The sequence below is a fragment of the Arvicola amphibius genome, chromosome 6 (assembly GCF_903992535.2).
Source record: "Arvicola amphibius chromosome 6, mArvAmp1.2, whole genome shotgun sequence".
NCBI classification, from domain to species: Eukaryota; Metazoa; Chordata; class Mammalia; order Rodentia; family Cricetidae; genus Arvicola; species Arvicola amphibius.
In genome coordinates this window covers 147,151,055-147,165,919 of record NC_052052.2, presented here as the reverse complement: position 1 = coordinate 147,165,919, position 14,865 = coordinate 147,151,055, and the positions used below count along the sequence as shown (strand labels likewise).

The window sequence follows — 14,865 nt, the reverse complement described above, 5'->3', positions numbered from 1 at the left end:
AGGAAGAGAAGTGTCGGGTTACACAGTTGCTTTCCTCAGTGGTGGGACCCTGTGTTCTTGTGCATCTGGATCCCCCAGCCAACTTCAGTCGCCTTCCACTCTGACTGGCTTCTGTTTTTGTAGAGTGTGACTGATGGTTCCTTGGGTGGGTGAACCTTTACATATGCATCATTTAGGTAAACTTTAGAAGTGGATCAAAACCACTTGCAGTCTTGCGGCTTGTTCATGATTCCAACAAGAAGGGCTCAAATGTGATTATTAAAAATGTACAGTTAAAAATAACTATGAAGGCAGGACTAATAATGTGGGCAATATCAGATGGTTCTCATAAGTAAGTGTAACTTTAAAAATTCATATTGACAGTAAAGGAAATCTGTGCTTTTTCACCTCACCCTTGACCTTCATTTCGGAAGAGCTGTTAGCTGCAAGAGTCTTCTGGAAGCAGTGGAAGTATGTCTTTGTGTACACAGCTTTATAAACCTCGCTTATTTATACTCTTCTGTAATCTGGTCTTCTCACTGAACACATCTCCTAGTCTTTATAAATTTGCCCTATGATGCTCAACTACATGAATCTATAGTATTTGTCTGCTCAACTATCTATAGCTCCTTTATTTCTGACAGAATGTATTAACTTAAAAAAATGGTATGAATTTGTGTTATGGCGCACAAGGTTTCTACAGAATGATAATGTATGTGGATTTGTTTTTATTTACTTGTATAATTTCCATGTGCTGTACATAGAGATGAAACTATGGGCATAGGAAAAACTTTAAAGGTCATCTCAGACATGGTCATTTAATCCTTTTCAGTAAAATCTGCCCTGTGGGAGAAACAGCCCTACAATGTGATTATTTACTCTCTGGAACTAGAAGTAGTCTTATCTGTTAATATTCTTGCATCTACAAGGGATATCTGAAAATGGCTGAACAACAAGGACATCCTCTTACTTCATAAGCAGGAATTCCTTAGGTGGGCAGTGATGGCTCTGATTGACTTAGCAGCTCAAATGCCTTAAGGCAGCTTTTCCTCAGAGTCCCCAGATCCTAATGATTGTCTCAGTGTTGCAACTTCACCTACTCATGGACAAAAGAAGGCAGATTAGCGGTACTGGGGACCAGTTCTTTTCTAGAAGCCCTGTGGTGGGTCTTGCCTTACCTTTCTGTTGGTTAGAATCATGCCCCATGTCCAGCCTTCCCCGTAAGAAGTCTGGGAAAACACAGCTCTAGACTCTGCAGACTGTCGTGGCAGACAGGTGTTTCTGTAAGCTGCAAGGGGATTGTGAGAGTTAGCTGGGAGAATTGGCTAGAGTGGCCAGTTCTGTTTTTAGAGCTAGAAATCCATCTCCGAATATCTGCCTTTGGTCATAGTTAGGCTCTGTAAGGCATCCTTAAGAAGACTGGGGTATGGCTCAACATAGGCCCAGTGTGTGTCTCATCCCCATGACTAAACACCAAGTAAGTCATTCAACCCAGACATGCCCAAACACGACTTCTAGTGGAGGAAGTACAAGCACGACCATAGGATAGTATCTCAGCCACTAATGTACTTCTCTATGACAGTGGCCCATGAAGGTTGTACCACCTACTGCTGTCTTGTCATTTTGCTGGTCTGAGTTCACCATTGTATTAATACAACAGACTTGTCTAAGGCTACTGCATCTCGTACACATCCCTGGAGAGAGCCGTAATGCCTTCATCCTTGCCCCACCCCCATGCTTTTGTGCCTGGTCCTCTTGTCCTATCATGATGGTGGAAAAGTCAGATCCCTGTTTTCCGTGGCTCAGATGCTTTCCTGGTGTTTGTGTTGAACCAGGGGCAGTAGTGGCCCCAGGTTCTAAGCTACTTTGTAGCAATTTATCAGAACCTGTAATTGTTCTCTCATTTACCATTTCTGCTTTCGTTGTACCGCTTTGGATGCCTGAAACAATGAGTTGATAAGAACATGTCATAACTTCTCCAATTGTTACCACTGATTAAAGTAATTATAATGGAGTGGCGTTAACCTTAGAGGTTCAAGAGAGAATTATGATTAATAATAAATTTGTAAAGTACATCCATTCAGAGAAAGAAAGGCTACTGCTCCCTCCTAGTAGCCTCATATGTCTCGTCATAGGGCATATTACATGAAGAGAAATGGATTCTGTTAATGAGCAAGAATTGGGAAAACAAAAGAGACATATAAATACTTAAACAGATGCAGGCTATCCACTCCTACCCTTTCTCCTGTGTGTCTCATGGATCTAGCTATTGTCATATGAATGACCATCATTTGATAGTCTGAGAAAGTCCTGTTTGCTTTAAGAGCCTGTGGGCACTTCATAAATAGTCCCTAATTTGTCCACTGGTAAGACAGCAAGCTACTTAAATCTGACTTCCTAACTAAGCCACACTGGATACTGTTCGATCCTAAACTTATTTGAATCTTTGTGTTCCAATTTCCTGCTGTATGAACTGTATCTCAGAGCCCCAAACACTTGTTCTTTTGTGTAGAATACCTTTGTTCTCTTGCTCTGATACTCCTCACATCATCTTTTCCTTCAGGATGGTACCTAGTTCATTATAGAAGGGTGTTGACAGAGGCCGCTAGTTCATTTCCTGACTGCCCTGACTTGAAATAATCACAAAGAAACTATATTATATTTAAATCACTGCTTGGCCAATCACTTAAGCGTATTGCTAGCTAGCTCTTATATCTTAAATTAACCCATTTCTATTGGTGCTTCTGTCTCCTGCGGGTGGCTCCATGGCTTCTCTCTGACTCTGCCTACTCTCTCTCTCTAGATATCTCTTCCAGCATGGTATATTCTCTTAAGCTATTGGCCAAAAGCAGCTTCTTTATTAACCAATAAAAGCAACACATATACAGAAGGACTTCCCACACCAGAAGAGACTTGAGGTTTTGGGCATTTTGAGTACTCAAAGGCAAGTTGTAGTTTTTGGTTAAAGACCATTGTGTACCTATTACTGTTAATAAAGGAAATGATGACTTGCTCTGTTAATTCCTACAGACCTCGAGAATATAGCAGGGATGACCCTGTGCTCTGGATGGTGGGCGGTGGACTTGGATCCATTATGAAAATTGTCCATCATGGACATGGCCACTCCCTTGCTGATAATATGCTATACATGTTGCTCTATGAAAAAGATCAATGAAGGGGAGAAAGCTTAATATTTTGATCGGAGCTAGCCCATCACAATTTCCTCCTTTATGTTTCAGAGGTTCACATGGACCCCCTCCGAACATGGTGTCCTGTTGCAGACTGCCAGACAGTGTGCCACATTGCAGCAGGAGACCCAGGGAAGCCTGTGATGGTGGAGTGCCCTTCTTGCCACCTGAAATTCTGCTCATGTTGCAAGGATGCTTGGCACGGGGAGTCCTCCTGTAGAGATCAGCCTATTGTGCCGGAGCATGGGTAAGGGATGAAGTATCTTTGGGATTACTCCTTGTGTTCTTTTCAAACTTCACATCAATGGCTTTGGGAAAGAGTTTGAGCCCAATGGCTTTTAGACGCTCACTGAAGAAATATCCTGAGAAGAATTAGTAAGGCGGTAACAGACACTACCCAGAACAGGATGTCTAAAAAAGGGATTCTAGCTCTTTAGCCTAAGGGGACCTTCCAGGCATGTTAAGTTTGTTTGAGTTCACTTCCTTTGGGTTCCTCACTCTGTAGGTTTCAAGAGAAAGTTGGGGCTTTGTGCAAAACCATGTTTACCTATCACTGGTGTAGCCCATTCTTCCTGTTTACAAAATAAGAGAGATATGATCTTACCTGATTAAATGGCCATCTCACGGGGTATGCTGATCCTACAGAGCACATAGACAGATAGACTGTCTTCCTAAGTGCTTAGAAAATACAGGAAGAGAGATTCATTCCTAATGCTTCATGCTATAAAGGTGGTGTCAGGACTCAGATTTTATGTTGAGAAGCAATTCAAGCAGTGGGTGCCTTTTTGTATGGCGGGTTTTTATGGCAGCAGCCAGGCGCAAGTGAGAGACCTTTGTGTTGGATCCCATGCTCCGCTTGAGGCTATGGCTGTTCTGCACGAGCAAGAACAAAGCACCAGTGTTCCCAGCCAGTTGGCTTAGTCACCCAGTGCCCTCAGACTGTGCAGAACCCGTCTTCAGGAATAGTCACGCTGCCTGGCTGTAGTGCTGTGCTTGGATAGCAGATCAAGCACAGAAGAAAGAGAACTCTGATACATACGCTGCTATGTGCCATCCCTAACAGATTTAAAACAGTGCCTTCCACAGTAGTTACCGCCCCAAGTCAGCTTAAAGGGCTTGGGGGCAGGGTGACTTGAGTTCTGACACTGTTTGTGTCATCCAGGTGGCCTCACAGAAGACACTCAGTCTCTCATGAGTCTGAGTCCTCATTGAGAAAAGGGGGCATTAAAATTTTTGTTACGTTTATTTACCCTGTGTGTGTATGTGTGTACATGTGTGGACCTGTGGCATCATGTGTGAAGATCAGAGGACACCTTGTGAGAGTTTCCCTTTTACCAGGTGGGTACCAGGGATTGAACTCAGGTCATCAGGCTTAGCAGCAAGTGCCTTTACCCACAGAACTATCTCAGCAGCCCAAAGGAGAATATTAAAATAGAGATCCTGCGTCTACCATAGGTTTGACAACACTTTATAAACTGTGATGTCTCTGGGTACTGGGTGTTGGTTCTGATACACAATCAGTGGAGTGTAATGCTGCACTCTGACTCCCTCATAGCTCAACCTGAACCGCTTAAGTCCTGTGCCCCTTTCTGCTGTGGTCATGCACTGGCCTCGTTGTCCACTTGGGGGTCTTTTCGATAATGGTTGGCATCTCTTCGAGTTTCGCTAACTATATCCCACCCCTTCCTCTTATTTAATGAATGGGTCGTTAAATAGACTGCATCCTGTTTGGAGCCAGAGTTAAGTTCTTACCAGTCTTAACTCTCTCCGTGTACTTCTTACTCAGAGAATGTGTGATCCGGGAATGAAGGATCAATTTGGCAAAGCAATAAAGTCAGACAGCTGTGGAAATTGTAATTATATAATTCATTAGGAGCCAAAATAAATAAATTCTTTCTTATTGAGCTATCTGAACAACTAATAATCCATGTCTCCCATTTTTCCTCCCACCCCTTTCTTTGGAAGTGAATTAAACACAGCAAGCAGAACCTATTAGCCATCCTTCTAACAGCCCTGGCAATCAGGTGGGTGACCACTGACTGAACACGTCTCGTCTGTTTTGTTTTAGGGCACTCTTTGGGACGGAGGCAGATGCCCCTATTAAGCAATGCCCAGTTTGCCGCATTTACATTGAACGCAATGAAGGCTGCGCTCAGATGATGTGCAAGAACTGCAAACACACATTTTGCTGGTACTGTCTGCAGAACCTGGATGTAAGTTCCCCTCGGAAGAGGCTGAGCATCTCCCTTTGCTGTGTCTGTGCCACACTCAGAGCCCTACAGTCTTTCCCTATAACACATGGAGCTTCTTGTTATCCTGCAAAAGGGATTTGGTTTTCTTAGTGAGGTGTCCTAAGCCTGACTCCTTGTGTCTGTACTTTCCTGTCTTCCTTCTTCCTCTCTTTCTTCCTTCCTCCTTCTTTGACTTCTCACTTGGTCTTTCCCTTTGTTTCATTTGGTCCATGGCCTGGGCCCTGGACCCTGTCAGTGTACATGCTAGGCAGGCTCTGTGTCACCAAGTCACTTCAGACACGGTGAACCTTTGTGTTAGCCTACTTGTGCCACTTTAGTTTTCAGAACATACTTTTTAAAAGGGCATTTTCTGCTTTGGAGGAAATTATGTCTATTATGTAAACGCCTGTTAGTGCATTTGTTTTATGTTGCTGATGTCACAAATGATCACAAACTTTGCGGCTTAAAACAGCACAGAAGTATTTTCTATGTCTGTACATTAAAGTCTCATATGTATCTCACTGGATTATGATCTTGACAAGGCTACAATGCTGTCTGGAGACTCTAGAAGAGAATCCCGTTCTTTGCCTTTCTGTCTTCTAGAGATAGGGTTGCTTGCATTGCTAGACTTGTGCAATTGCCTTCTTTCCAAAGGCAGCACCATCCTGCCTGACTTCTTCATGGTTCTCATTCCCACCCACCACCACCAGGAAGGATTTCCTCTCTGTAAAGACCCATGAAATGAGATTGAACACATTTGTATTACAGAGGATAATCTCCCCCAGGTATAGTTATAGATGCAGCCATAGTCACTGGAGACTCAGCCATGAGCCTCTTTGAGGGGCATTCTGCTTACTGCAATTAGAAAAGCGGCCTTTCCCTGCCTCTGTGTCTTGTGTCCTGTGTGACAGGAAGTACTGCTGTCTTGTGTGTCATGTGACAGGAAGTACTGCTGTCTTGCTGGAACTTGTCTAATCATGCTCCCTCACTACCCAGTAGCATGTCTTCTCAAAGTCAGCAGCATTTTTCATCCAGTCCTATGCCAAGGTGAACAGTGATCTCAGCCTTGGGGATGGTGGACTTCCATCTCAATCACTTAAAGTTTGAGGTGTTTATACAAACTCCTGTCAGGGCAATTTGAAGCCTGGCTGTCCATATTGGGGTCATACCTCAGTCACACATGTATTAGTTAGGGCTACTGTTGCTGTGCTGAAACACCATGACCAAAGAAACTTCGGGAGGAAAAGCTTTATTTGATTTCCACATCGCAGTTCGATCATCAAAGGACATCAGGACAGGAACTCAAGCATGGCAGGGACCTGGAGGCAGGAGCTGATGCAGACGCCATGGATGGGTGCTGTTTACTGACTTGCTCCTCGTGGCTTGTTCAGCCTTCTTTCTTATATAACCCAGGACCACCAGCCCAGGGATGGCACCACCCACAATGGATTGATCCTTCCCCTATCAATCACTAATTAAAGAAGTGCCCCCACAGGCTTGCCTATAGCTGGATCTTATGAAGGTTTTTTTCTCAACTGGGACTCCCTCCTCTGATGAGTAGCTTGCATCAAGTGACATAAGACAGCACACACTTACGCTGGTGTCTTTTCCTCAGTCCTTGGTTTTGCTCTGTAGTTGGGTTTCACTGATCTAGTGGTTTACTCAGTGTTGTTGTCCCCTAAGCAGCACCAGGAATGAAGGTGTCATTAATGGAATGCCTACTGGCACTTCAGTTGAAAATTAGGTAAGGTAAGCTATTTGGGACATTGTAAGAAAACACCTCTGTGAGCCTGGTCTTCTTTTCTCTCTCTTTCTTTCTTTCTTTCTTTCTTTCTTTCTTTCTTTCTTTCTTTCTTTCTTTCTTCCTTCCTTCCTTCCTTCCTTCCTTCCTTTCTTCCTTCCTTCCTTCCTCTTTTTTTTTCTTTTTTCTTTTTTTGGTTGTTCAAGACAGGGTTTCTCTCTGTAGCCCTCTCCTGGCTGTCCTGGAACTCACTCTGAAGACTGGGCTGACCTCAAACTCCCCAAGATCCACCTGTCTCTGCCTCCTGAGTGCTGGGATTAATGGCATGCACCACCAGCACCCCAGCGAGCTTTGTCTTTTTAAAGAAAGTGCATTAGATTGTAGCCTTGAGGGTGGATGTTGTAGATGAAAGACTTTAAACAGCTCACAAATGCCTTCCACTGTGAGTAACTTTACTTCCACATAGTCCTGTAGATGACAAGTGTGTGTGGTATTTAACATGGTTTTCACATGAAAAACAGATCCTAGGATCCTCTCCTTGGCGTCCCCCGTCCATAAACTGGGTTTCTATCCACAAGGAGCTGAGTCTCTGTGCTTCTCTTTAGGAAGCAAGAATGTAAGGGACTCGGTGTGTGCAGCAGATCTCCATCCTTTGGCTAGAGTGTGTGCGAGGGATGGCGTTGTGGAGAACACTGTGTTCAGACACTTGTGCTGTGTGGGCCCCCGAGATGACATGGGGCAGATGTTAAATGCCTGCACACATGGACTTCAGATGTTAAAGCATGCTTTTCTGCCGCCGTGTCTCGGGATCTTGCTTTCTCTGTTTTAGATGAGGGCCTTGGCTTGTGGTAAAGATGCTTTTCTGCAGGGCAGTATGTTATGCTACACGGTGGTGGTATGTTTGTGGGTAGGTTGAAAACCTGGGACAAAGGAGGATTTTCTAAAACCCAAGTCTGAGACAGCTACCAAGCAGAGACTGTGTGTGCTGGGCACCGAGTTTTCTCCTGCCTTCATCTTCATGTGTGTCGCATCTGACGCTGAGGTGGAGCCTTACAGCTATGTCCCCTTCAGTTCTTTCCTCTCTCTTGTGACCTCAAGGTCTACTCCTACACCATTTCAGTCTGTCTCTTGTGTGCTACTTAGAGATGAGCCAGCCTCCTCAAGATGACTGTTTCTTCTCTCTGTTCAGAAGCCAAACTTCCAGAGAGCCCAATCCTGTCTTGCAGCTGACATCTACCTTCCTCCAGTCAGCCCGAGACACGCAAGTGGCCATGTAGCCATGTGGCCATACCATGACTGCATTCTTTCCAAGGTTTTACATTTCTCACTGGTAAAATTCAACATCCTTGCCTTTCCCAGGGTCTCTGCTGGATTTGACATCTTGGCAAGTTGCCACCTCTTCTATTTCTTTTGACCTTACCTCTCTGGCTGTACCTCAGTTTCCTTTCTAGACTCCTCACCTATTTGTGGGTGTCTTCTCTAAACAAACTTGCTTCTCAGTCCGCTTCTCTTCTAGATAATCTCACTGAGTTCTGTTACCTGGGGCCCCCATTTTATGTATATTAACATCCATGCCTCTCCTTCAAAGACCAGGTATAAGTAATGGGCTGCCTTTGGATGTATTGCCTGGATGTCAAGCTCAGCATGTCCAGACTGTAGTCCATCTGGGCAAAGCCACATCTTCTTTCTCCTCATTCAGGATCCTGTTTCCTTGCTTCATCATGTAGCTCATTACTCTCGTAGGCTCTCGTGGCCAGCTTCTCTTCCCTGTCATCTATCAGATGGTGGCATTTCTCATAACAGGGATCCTCCTGGCTTACGGCTCTGGTGCTCCATGGCACACCTCTGCTAGAGCTTGCTGTCAGTCACCTGTTGGAGATGGTCGATCGGGGCCATCTTTTTTTCTCGTTTCAGCTAAGAGTTCATTATGATTTGTCTCCTAGGTGAGTTATAGAACTGCAAGCCTTGCTGAAGAGGGCGGTTTGGCATTCCTAGAGGAAGTCATTCTCAGCACTTCATATCTACCTCTCAGCTCCACATTATGTGATTACTGAAACTCCCCCCCCCCTTTTTTCTTTTCAGAATGACATATTCCTTAGGCATTATGACAAAGGACCATGCAGGAATAAGCTCGGCCACTCGAGAGCATCGGTAATGTGGAACCGAACACAGGTACCCTCCTCCTTAAGGAAACATGAGATGCATTGGAATTAATGTGGCTTCCTTGCTTTCTCATGCCCTCCTGGGAGGTTCTGGTACAAGGAAAGAGAGCGAGAACGACGGAGCAGCTGCCTGCAGTTAATTCAAGGGCACGATTATTGAGGGACAGAGGCACCAGAGAGTCGAGCGTTAGAGTGACCAGCTGCATGAACACCCGTGTTCTTTGCTCTTGCAAAACATGGGAGGAGTTTCCTATAAGCACTTAGAGTACATCAGCCATCAGAAGAAGTTCTCCAATACTGTGGGCTCCTGCCAGGCCTCCGATCCCTCTGTACATGCCACTGTGTGTTTATGTGGCAGTTCAAAGGGAACTGTGCTTTGTTTTTTAATAGTGTTTTGTATTTATCAAAGGCTATGGTCCCTTTGAGGAAACCAGTGCTTATATCCTAACGATCATTATTAATGTCCCTGTGGGACTGTTGGGGAAGCCCCGATAGAGAACAGGCCAACACCCACAGTACAAGGTTTGGAGTTAACAGCTAAGCCGAGTTAGCCTTGTTTGTTCTCAACCTCAGTTTAGTCCTTTGTAGCTTTGTAGTTTGTGTCCAGTTCAGAACGTTGCTGAACGTGTCTGAGACAGCGTCCTAGTCATTCACCTAACAGGTGATCGTAGACTGGGTGATGAAGATTGCTTCTTTCTAGTTCTGGATGCTGGAAGTCTGAGGTTCAGGTATCAACATGGGCAGGTCCTGTTGAGGGTCCTTGTATTAGATTTCTGTCTCAGGACTTAAAGAGCAAGAGTTCAGTTTGGCTCATGGTTTGAGGGGATACAGTCCATTGTGGTGGGGAGGACACAACAGAGTTCATGGAGGTAAGGAGCTTGAGGCTGGGACTCCATCTCTCCGCATGGTATGCACAGGAATCAGGGAGAGGAGGGCACTAGCATTTGTCAGGCTCTCTTCTTTTTTTCCTTTTGTTATTCAGTCTGATGCCCAGCCCATGGGATGGCATCACATATCCTCCCTCCTCAGTTAATTGTGTCTGGAAATGCCCACACAGACACATCCAGGAGTGTGTCTCTTAGATGATTCTAAGACTAGACATGTTGGCAATGAGGAGATACATCCACAGCACGCCTTGTGGCTCATAGATGATAGTTTCCTTGCTGGGTTCTCCCGTGGGAGAAAGCTGAGAATGGAGGTGAGCTCTTGAGCTCCCTAGTATCACCCAGGCTCTATCTCAGCTAGGGGCTCCCCTCTCCGAATGCCATCACACTGAGTATTAGGGTTCCAATACGGGGATTTGGAAGGGGGATGCAAGCATTCACACCATAAAGGCCATTACACCTGGGGGCAGGTACACATTTCAGATGATGTAACTGCTGAGATAGGGTTTTCTCTTCCATTTCCAGGTAGTGGGCATCCTTGTGGGCTTAGGCATCATTGCTTTGGTGACCTCACCCCTGCTACTCCTGGCCTCTCCGTGCATTATCTGCTGTGTCTGCAAGTCCTGTCGAGGCAAGAAGAAAAAGCACGATCCATCCACAACCTAAAGCTACCTGCACAGACATCCGGGTTATGTGAGACAGCGCAGCGATAAAGCCCACTTAGCGACCTTGCCTCCTTCTCCTTGCCAAACTTTGGAAGTGCCTCTGTGTCCAGACTCTGAACTTGCCTGCTAGCATTTGGTGTTGGAAAAGGCCAAGTCCTGGGTGCGAGTGTTCCTGTGTAGTGAGAAGCAGCCCCGCAGTTTAGACTGTGTCTGTGGAGTAGGCTGGGAGCTTTGCTGTTGCCTGGGAGACTGGAACACATCACCATCTTGCCATCTAAAGGATCCCACCAGGCTGCCCATCCTCTATCCATACCTAAGGAGCCCGGGTGACTATCCAGTGTAGTAATGGCATTGCCGTGTTTGGCAGCATTGCAAGCTGAGCAAAAGTCTGTGTTGATTCCACTGCCGTGAGACACATGGCAGACGCCCAGAGTCAGAGGGGAAGGTTAAGACTGCACGGTGAAGAAGTTCTATGAGCAGTAGGGCCGGCCGCTTATCTCAGGAGTCGACGCACTGGCTGGCATGCCTGTGCCGGCTACTGCGAGCCCTTCTCCAGTGTTCCCACAGTGACTTGGCAGAAACATAATAGCTCTCTCTGTGTGTAATCTCATCTTCAGGCAGGAGAAACTGCTGTTCAGAGGGAGTTGTCCCTTCCCAGGAAAAGGCTGTAACCTGTAAAACAACATGGCCTAATTCAGTGTCTGTGATTCAGATATTTTTCTAAAGTAACCAGTTCACTGCTCACAGGCTGCAGCTGTGGTCTATAAAAGCATTTTATATGGGATGTGGGTAGGAAAGTTTCAAAGCCTTTGTCGTAGACAGCAGGGTCCTTTCTTGGGCTCTGTGGTCATATTCCCAACAGATTAGGAGTTGGACCAGAAAGTGCCCATCAGCAGTACACTTTACACCCCATCCATTCACCCACATAGAATCCATGTGACTCCCTCTAGGCATGCATGGGGGTACCCAACAGATGACTCGAAGCAAGATTAGTTCAAAGACCTTGTTCCTTTCTATGACTAATTGATTTAGCTGTCAGAATAAAGGTAATATTTCTTTTGCTTAGTATACATGTGAATTTTTGTTGTTAAGTTCATCACTTACCCGGGAGGGTAGACTCAGAAACAAATCTTTGAAAACAACACCTCGTGCGGTCCTTATGCTGTCTGTAAAGTCATGATCAGGTCATTTCCATACTCTCAGACCCAGTGAGAGCAGCTCTTTGCCAGTCCTAATTTAGTATCGTTCTCCTGGGAGCTGTTCAGACAATCTGAGTACTTTCTGTGTCCTCAAGAAACTGATAAAAATGACCACACGAAACCAAATGGAAGTATTTCACGCGTCTTCAGTCATTTGGATTTTGTGTCACCTCACAGTGACTCATCCTGCCTATTATACCATTCTTCAGCAAATAGGTTTTTAAAAGACAAACATATACTCTCCAGTGACAGGATTTTACAGCTGCCCTGAGCAATGCAGCCCGGTGCTTCCTAAGAACAGTTGTGTGTTCCGTGTTGACAGAGACTTCCGAGGGCAGGGAGACTAGTCAGGGCCTAGTCTGTTTTCCACGCTAACTTGGTGACTAGATTGTTAAATTGCTGCTATCCTGGATCTGTTATCAAAGACTGATGCCTTGCCTCTGCTGTGGAATGTATCCTAAGGGGGATGTGTATGTTCAGGGATCTTTAGTTCATGCACATATATTAATATCTAATGTATGTACAGTATGTTCATTGGCTGTGTACTTTTTTATTCTCCAGTTTGTATAAAACATAGATCTCTGGAAAACTTAGGAGTGGCAAACAAGCCAAATCATTTGGATCATTTATTAGAAATTTCTCTGTATAAACTGGTTTGGTTCTCCATTGAATGTCTAAGCACTTCAGAAAGCAAAACAAAAAAACCTCTCTTCTGAAAGAGTATTTCCTATTAGTGCAAATATAAATGCACATCTATCTGAGTGGTTAGCTTGCACAGACATAGACAGCTGCCTCCCTTGAGGTGAGGGGCTTTTGTTGCAGCTCAGGGGATTACAGGAACTCAGCTGAAATTGGATTTTTGTAGCAAGAATGTCAGCAGCAACAACACTAGCCATCATTAGCTAATTCTCTGAGCTCGCTTGGTTCTAACTGGGGCAGATTTCACGTAACCTGAAATGCTGCTATCTCAGAAATAAGAGCTGGCGGATTTGGAGTAATGGTGGAAAAGAATGTCTGTGCTGGTTCCCTGGCAAAATTGAGGGAAATTGCCTTCCAGAATGTTTATGAAAGCCTTAGTTTTGACTTTATTTTGGTTTCATTTTTTCAGCTGAGAGGGGGATGTTTGTCAAACTGATTTTACCTAACTGGATTTTTTTTTTTTCTTTCGTTTGTGAAGTGCCTGAATAATGGTGTCTCCTTCCTTATGGGGCGAGATGGAGTGTGTCCAAATCCCCTGAGAATTTGGTAACTAGAACCCCGGGAGTATATATCTCTGGCACATCCCAGGGCACAATGCCAGCCTAACTCAACTTTGTTTACAGAGACCCGAGGTGGCAACTGTCATGGGGACGGCTGGTGTTTTCACTTTGAGTTGTTGGCCTCTGGGGAGTTTACTTCCTCTGCCCCTCAGCTTCCTCCTTCTGATTTAGAAGATTCTTATAAGAAGCGTTTGGCTGTCCAAACATTGTCTAGCTCATTTGAAACAGATTGAGAAGCCCACCAGGTCTGCACCTTCCAGAAATCTCACTGAAAACAACGGTCCGTGATCCAGACCTTGCCACTTCTGGGTTTCCCCCGTTAGAATCTGTTAGAGGAGACAGGAGCCCAGGAGCAAGTGTTAGACTCTTAGCCATGCTATTTGTTCGTGCCATGGGTATTTGCTCTGGATTTGAAATCTGTACTTTGAAAATGGCCTTTGGAAAGCAAATAATTCCGTGTGAGTTTTCTCGTAGTCAGCATCACAAAACAATTCTCTTCATTCAAGTGGAAAATCCTCATTGATTTGTGGATGTACAAAACTCTTTCTCGGAAGCCAAGTATCCTCTTCAAAATTACTCAATAACTAAGTATGTGCTGCTTTCTCCTTCTGTGCCCCGCGCTCCTGAAGAACATGTCTCCCTGTCCATGGATAGATGTCCTTTATGTATGTGAACTGTACACACGTGCATCTGTGAGATGTAGTTCGGAAATGCCTTAGAAGAATGACGTTGTGTAAAGCTGTCTCAATGATATTCTACAGGCTATCACAATCTCATGTTGGTTCATGCTCCAGAAGTTTCGTCATGTGCTTACTCAAATTGCTGTTGTATTGTATATATTTTTTTCAATTCTTTGGGAAGAAAATGAACTGTTTTAGTCTCTTTAGCCCCAATAAATGTGAGTGGGAAACCAAACGTGTTTAGCCTTTGTTCTGCACAACTTTCAGTCCTAGACTCTAGGAACCGGACAAATCACTATGAAATCCCAGACTCAGAAATTACTAAAAACAAAACGAAACAAAAACCCCGGAATTTCTGTTCTAGGTGATTCTTGGTGTTGTGTTTCTTGAAGAAACAGGGGCAGGGCGATGGCATCACTCGATGCGGACTTCATCATGTTGTGCGGGCAGGTTCACATCAGCGGCACACAGGGGTCGTCTCTCCACCCAGCGAAGTCATTAGCAAGATCCCATGTTTAGCCATACTAAACAGCCACACCACAAACCATGGCTTTGGGTCAAAGTAGAGTTCAGTCAAAACGAGGGTTAGACTAAATGTCAAGATCAGTTCTGACCTTCCCAGAACCTCTTAGGAGGATGGCTTTCCTTGCTGTGAATTTAAAGAAAGGATTACATGACAGTGTTACCTTATGGTCATAGTCATTTCCGTTTGATTACTATTCAGGGCAGGAGTACCTTAAGGTTGAGTCCGGAAATTGGTTAACAACTTGGCCTTGTGTCTCTACAGGGCTGAAGACTCACTTTCTTGAACTGATGTTGCCTGTTTGCTAGATGTTATATTCCCCTTACAGTAATACCCGAACATTTGTAATAAACT

At 44.8% G+C, this 14,865-nt stretch overlaps 1 protein-coding gene across 3 annotated transcripts in view; it reads left to right on the top strand.

Annotated features, from left to right (window-relative positions):
- Rnf144b (ring finger protein 144B) overlaps window positions 1–14,223 on the top strand; it is a 63,981-nt gene extending 49,758 nt beyond the window's left edge. For 2 of the 3 annotated variants that reach the window (XM_038332331.1, XM_038332330.1), the window contains exons 5-8: window positions 3,219–3,414; window positions 5,236–5,380; window positions 9,222–9,311; window positions 10,711–14,223. In XM_038332331.1, the coding sequence (XP_038188259.1) occupies window positions 3,219–3,414; window positions 5,236–5,380; window positions 9,222–9,311; window positions 10,711–10,851 (572 nt within the window). In that variant the 3' untranslated portion in view covers window positions 10,852–14,223. The remainder of the gene's footprint in view (window positions 1–3,218; window positions 3,415–5,235; window positions 5,381–9,221; window positions 9,312–10,710) is intronic. The other variant, XM_038332333.1, reaches the window with a different exon arrangement.
- Window positions 14,224–14,865: the final 642 nt, after the last annotated feature.